This window comes from Prunus dulcis, chromosome 4 (assembly GCF_902201215.1).
Source record: "Prunus dulcis chromosome 4, ALMONDv2, whole genome shotgun sequence".
Classification (NCBI taxonomy): Eukaryota; Viridiplantae; Streptophyta; class Magnoliopsida; order Rosales; family Rosaceae; genus Prunus; species Prunus dulcis.
This window is the reverse complement of record NC_047653.1, coordinates 764,649-771,117: the sequence shown is the minus strand read 5'-3', so window position 1 is coordinate 771,117 and position 6,469 is coordinate 764,649. Positions and strand designations below refer to the sequence as shown.

The following is a 6,469-nucleotide window of genomic DNA, read 5'->3' as shown; positions in this document are numbered from 1 at the left end:
GGTATAAAAAAATCAGTCACAAAATCAGTTGCAAACCGGTCAAAACTCAACTCAGAAGTTGTTTTGACTCGTTCTTGTAATCTTGTTTAACGTACTCATTTAAGGTTTAAAACTTTAAATATATATGATTGCGGGTGCGTGTAATTACCAAGCCCAATCCCCTTTCTCTACTCTACGCTTCCACTCGTTATGTCAAAAACTTACTAGACGGAGCAACATCAACGTCTGATCGAACACCCATCTACCTATCAACCACGTGGCAAAATCCCGAGCAAAGTTGACAACAAAAAAACATAGCCGAAAAGCAGAGGATCCAAAATCAGTGAGAGTACTGAGCAAGAAGAAAGAGACGTTCCGGGAAAGAGAGTCATACGTTACTTTGGCTACTTCTTCTGTGTTTACATCTCATTTTCTCCATTTTCCCAAAATTTAAAAATTCCGTTTCCTTTTTTCGCCGACACAACGCATGCACAGTGACACGCACTTTATTTTTTATTTTTTTGTCTCTCTTAATTACTCAAGCTTCGAATCTCCATCGCACTCTCTCTGAGACTCTGACCCTTTTCTTTAATGGCAATGCCTCTTATTACTGGTGCCCGTCTCCTACTCCAACTACTTCTACCTGCAGCCCTACCGGCTACCATTTGGTTTTCTCTTCCTCTTCTTCGCCTGCGCCTCCATGGTTCTCTTGCATGAGCCTCGCCTCACCTGAACTCTCTCTCTCTCTCTCTCTCTCTCTCTCTCTCTCTCTCTCCCTGCTTCTAAACACTATAATGGCTGATCGCAACATCGCTCACTGGCTCTCTGTACCTCGCTTGCTCGCTGGGTTTGTGTTAATCGCTTCGACCTTTGCTGTTCTGCCTCTCGTTAGTGGCACCACTGATGCTTCTGATGGTATGCTTTTTATTTTGTAAAAAAGTTTTAAGCTTCAATTCCGGGAAGCATCTGATTTATGGATTTGGTGGTTTTGATTGGCAATGTGGATTTTTGGATAGAAAATGGACTTTGACTTTGGGGTTTTTTGATTTTGTGATCTATTTATGCATTTTTTTTTTCTTCAAAGATGAAGATACACAGGCCTTTTATCTTTTTTCCCTGTTTAATGTTGATTTGCTTCGTGGAAAAATGAGAAATTTACCATAACTTGGCTAAAGCTCAGCTCAGGCCTGATTGCACAGAGGAATCTAAGCTTGATACTCTTCCCCATTTTTCAAAATTTCGATTTCTTTTACCAGATGGGAAAGAAATGCCGGGGGGTATATGTAGCAAAGCTTTTGTAAGAAATTTGCGTGCTTTTAAAAAAGTGTTGTTCTTTGCTTTGTAGTTCAAGCACTTCAGGTTTTGTACACATCGGTAAACAGTCCTTCTCAGCTAACTGGTTGGAAAATTAGTGGCGGTGATCCATGTGGAGAATCATGGAAAGGGGTAACTTGTGAGGGCTCAGCTGTTGTTTCAATGTATGATTCTATATTTTGAAAATGCGGCTTTGAATTTATACAATTAATTCAACTGGTTTATTGACATTGTTAATGTGTCTTATTGTTGTTATAACAGAGAGGTTTCTGGGTTAGGTCTCAGTGGAACTATGGGATACTTGCTTTCTGACCTGTTGTCATTGAGAAAATTGTGAGAATATTATCATCCTGTTTTTCTTATGATTTTTTTGGGGGCTTTTCCGAGTATAACAAATTCTATCATTTTCATTGATTTTCTGAGTTGTTAATATTAAGTTCTTCGTGTTCCTCAGTGATTTGAGTGACAACAATTTTCACGATACACTCCCGTATCAGCTACCTCCAAATCTTACAAGCCTGTAATGTTCATTCCTTAATTTATTCATTCTTTCGTTTTTGGAAGTTGTTTTCATTGCCAACTATGATACTCAATTTTTTTTTTCTTTTCTTTTTTGTGTATGGATGCACAGAAATCTTGCAAGGAACAACTTCACTGGGAATTTACCTTATTCCATTGCTAACATGGTTTCTCTCGGTTATTTGTGAGTTACAGTATTGAACTTTAAGAATTGTTACTTTCTTATGCATTCCATGAGGCTGTTCTGACATGTTTCTGAAATCCATGATCTTAGGAATGTTAGCCATAACTCACTATCCCAGTCAGTTGGTGACGTGTTTGCTAATCTTGTGGGCCTTGCAACCTTGTAAGATACCTTACTCTATCCCAGTCAGTTGGTAATATATATATATATATATATATATAATTTTTTTTTTTTCAGAAGCATTCTGATAGCTTGATGTCAGGAATATTTTGCCTGCGTCGTCTATAATTCTTTTTTTGAAAACTTTTTTCATATAATGGGCCACTATGCTTTTCCGTGCAGGGATCTATCTCTTAACAACTTCTCTGGTGATATTCCTAATTCCTTCACTTCATTGACCAATCTTTCTTCCCTGTGAGTTTCTTGAAGTGCTGATTTCTTGTGAAATTTCTGTTTGTGAATATTATGCTATATATTTGCTATCACTTGTAATGACATCTCAATTGTGCCAGCTATGTCCAGAACAATCAATTGACTGGTTCTCTCAATGTTCTTACGGGTTTGCCATTGACTACTTTGTAAGTGTGTTTTCCCTCCTTAGTTTGGCATTTATAATTCTACTACCTACTCTTATCTTGTTGTGCACATTATCTTGAACAGAAATGTCGCCAACAACCATTTCAGTGGGTGGATACCACACGAGCTTAGTTCAATTCATACTTTTATGTAAGTGCCATTTTTATTCAATGCAGATCTTTATTTAGTGCTCAACTTTTTAAGCATGTCTAATTTGGCTCTTAAAAATTGAAATAGTTATGATGGAAATGCCTTCAAAAATGGTCCTGCTCCTCCGCCGCCACCGTATAACCCTCCTCCCCCAGGAAGATCCGATAAGAATCACAATCATTCTGGATCTGGAACACATCCAGAGCGTTCTGATGGAAAATCACACGATTCAAAAAAAGGGCTGACAGTTGGGGCTTTGGTAGGGATAATTCTGGGTTCTGTTGTTGTTGCTCTCATTATCTTACTTGCTCTTGCCTTTTGCATTCGCAAGAATAAAAGGGAGGACCATGTTGCAAGAGCTTCAGGGGGAAGTCTCACTGTTCCCACAAGCAACGGTAGAATCTCTTTCCCCACCCCTATTTTTTTCCTTTAATTTTGGAGTTTGGCTTTTTAATATACAGAAATATAAGTTGAGAGGCATGTGATTTCTTTAAAACTAGATTATTTTATATTGCAACACTCAAAAGCTTTTATAGTTTTCTGACAATGACTAGCATATTTTTTTTTTCCCAAAAGTCAGAGCTATAGCTTACCTATATTTACAGGTGTATGGTCTTCTCTAAGCATCTTAACCATTTCAATGTTGCATCCTGTTCTATTTTGCAGTAAACACTGAGATGCAAGAGCAGAGGGTAAAAAGTGTGGCTACTATAACTGATCTCAAGCCCCCACCCGCAGAAATATTGGTGGTTGATAGGTTACATAATAAAAATGGATCAATAAAAAGGATAAAATCGCCTATCACTGCTACTCCTTATACGGTTGCTACTCTCCAAACAGCAACAAATAGCTTTAGTCAAGAATTTCTTGTTGGTGAAGGTTCTCTTGGTCGTGTATACAGAGCAGAGTTCCCTAATGGAAAGGTACCTTTGTTTATGTATTGTTGTTTTCTTCCTTCTCTTTAAAACAATGTTGTATGGACGTGTTTAAAACTAGTGATGGTTGGATTAGCTAATGTAACAAATATTTCCATTATAAGAGATCCATGGTTCTGCCATTACTTTTAGCTGGTGGGAACTGTGCAAGGGTCCTGAATCTCATTCTCTCTCCCTACACGATACAAACGCACACACGCACATTGATGTATGTATGTATCTTTATTTGCTTTTGTCCTTGCTGTGTGGAGTGTGACTAATCTTAATGGTCGCATTGTTCAAAATTATGATGACCTTTTGCTTATTTAGTTTTTATGATGTGCAAATGCTCAATGCAAGTAAAAAGTTAAAATAAGATCAAATTTAGTTTGTTACCCATGATATAGACTTCAGTCATCAATAGTAATAGATGGAGTTATCTCCACCATATACTTCTTGCCCAATCTGTTGTACTTACCTTCACTTGCTAATTAGGGTCAACTATATTTTGGCACCCTAAGCTCCGACTTCTATTTGAGGTTGATTTCTCCTGTAGTACCAAATAGGACTAGTGGCACATCAACTAATTTCTTTTTCTTCTATTTTTCCTACTGTAGATAATGGCCATTAAGAAAATTGACAATGCAGCACTATCCTTACAAGAGGAAGATAATTTTCTTGAAGCTGTTTCAAATATGTCGCGTTTGAGGCATCCAAACATTGTTACACTGGCCGGATATTGTGCCGAGCATGGACAGCGTCTTCTAGTCTATGAGCATATAGGAAATGGGTGCTTGCATGACATTCTTCATTTTGCTGAAGATGGCAGTAATACTCTGACTTGGAATGCCCGTGTTAGGGTAGCACTTGGCACAGCTCGAGCTTTAGAGTAAGTTACAACTTACACGTATATGAAATTTAAGCCTCTCTCTCTCTCTCTCTCTCTCTCTCTCTCTCTCTCTCTCTCTCTCTGTGTGTTTGTGTGGGTGTGTCTGTTTGCACACCCTCACACGTGGATTAAAGGTGCATAACGATTACTCAAAAACACTTCTTAAGTTAAAGATCCCTTCTGCCTGCCAGGTACTTGCACGAAGTTTGCTTACCTTCTGTTGTGCATAGAAACTTCAAGTCAGCAAATATTTTACTTGATGAAGAGCTCAATCCCCACTTATCTGACTGTGGTCTAGCTGCTCTGACGCCAAACACAGAGCGACAGGTAAATGGATGGAGTTAAATATGGGTTGTGAGCAGTCCTCATACTTTTGTCCAAATGATTAATTCAACTTCATGATTCACAGGTTTCAACTCAGATGGTAGGTTCATTTGGTTATAGTGCTCCTGAATTTGCCTTGTCAGGAGTGTACACTGTAAAAAGTGATGTCTACAGCTTTGGGGTGGTGATGCTTGAGCTATTGACTGGTCGCAAGCCACTAGACAGGTATACCTGTCCCACTTTACTGAATTGTCAGGTTTATGATCTGGAGTTTCTTGATTTCATTTTAATGTTGATTAATAGTTTCCCTTTTTCCTCAAATTCTTCTACTTTTTTAGTTCAAGGGTGAGATCAGAACAATCCCTTGTGAGATGGGCTACTCCCCAACTCCATGATATAGATGCCTTAGCAAAAATGGTTGATCCTGCACTAAATGGCATGTATCCTGCGAAGTCTCTTTCACGTTTTGCTGACATCATTGCCCTCTGTGTTCAGGTAACTTCTTTATGAATGATAATACCAATTAGTTGCCCTCTTATGGCCTTTAAGAGCAGCTTAATACTTGGTAGTGATGGTTTAAAAACTAGGGAATTCTCGAAAATCACTTTAAATAAATGGCCTTAAATATATTCCTTGTATGTCACTTTAAATAAATTCCCATATCTCATCTTTTATAATAACCAATTTACATTATTGGTCTTTTTGCATAGCCGGAACCTGAATTTCGGCCTCCCATGTCTGAAGTTGTACAAGCACTGGTGCGCTTAGTGCAAAGAGCAAGTGTGGTCAAAAGACGTTCCAGTGACGAATCTGGTTTTTCGTACAAGACCCCTGATCATGAAGCAATTGACATGTCATTTTAAGTGTCCCTGCCATCCTTTTTTCCCTTCTTTCCTGCTTTCTTCTGCTGGGAAAGATTCTAGCAGATTCGAACCCAACCGTATCGAAGGAGACAAGTGCCTTTTCAACCACAACGCTTGGGTGTGGTGTCATCACAGCCATCTTAAACCTGCTGGTATTTGCTGTTTCATGTACTAGCTACCATGTGTGGAGGTGAGGGATGGCTGAAGCACATAGTTTCAAGATATTTGCAGTTTTTATATACAGAGGCCAGGGTTTGGATAAAACACACAGAAGCGGAGAGGAACATGCGATGTGTACTAAACTTAGATGAAAAATATATGTAATTATGATTCATAGAGTTATTTGCACATAATAAGAAGCCTGAAAATCACTGTCAAACAATGCAATGCAATGCAAATAGTTGCAAATATTCTGACAGAATTTGAGTCAGATGCCTGCTGGAACTTGGCAGATAATTTTATCTCGTTTTGTCTTATTTATTTTTCTGAAAGCCATGTAAATCAACTTCTTATTTTCTTTCATTTCATGCGATAGAAACAAGAGGCAATGCAAAATGTGATTGATGATGATGTAGTACACTCACATGATGGCATATTTGATGTTGAAATAGTCTGCATGAAAAATATATAATTATAAATTAAATTATGAATTACGATAGAAACCTTCGAAATTCAATTATAATCAGCTGCCAAAATAAACTTCAGATATAATTCGAATTGATAAGGATAATAATAGAAACCTTTGAAAAAAAAAAAA

General features: G+C 38.0%; 1 protein-coding gene across 1 annotated transcript; it reads left to right on the top strand.

Moving 5' to 3' along the window:
- The first annotated feature begins 428 nt into the window (after nt 1–428).
- On the top strand, nt 429–6,279 carry LOC117626032 (protein STRUBBELIG-RECEPTOR FAMILY 8). The gene is made up of 16 exons (XM_034357662.1): nt 429–894; nt 1,325–1,457; nt 1,555–1,626; nt 1,748–1,813; nt 1,925–1,996; nt 2,087–2,158; nt 2,339–2,410; nt 2,509–2,574; nt 2,657–2,722; nt 2,810–3,117; nt 3,389–3,645; nt 4,254–4,525; nt 4,717–4,852; nt 4,935–5,074; nt 5,188–5,344; nt 5,560–6,279. The coding sequence occupies exons 1-16, from the start codon at nt 693–695 to the stop codon at nt 5,710–5,712; spliced, it is 2,244 nt and encodes a 747-aa protein (XP_034213553.1). The 5' UTR covers nt 429–692; the 3' UTR covers nt 5,713–6,279.
- Nucleotides 6,280–6,469: the final 190 nt, after the last annotated feature.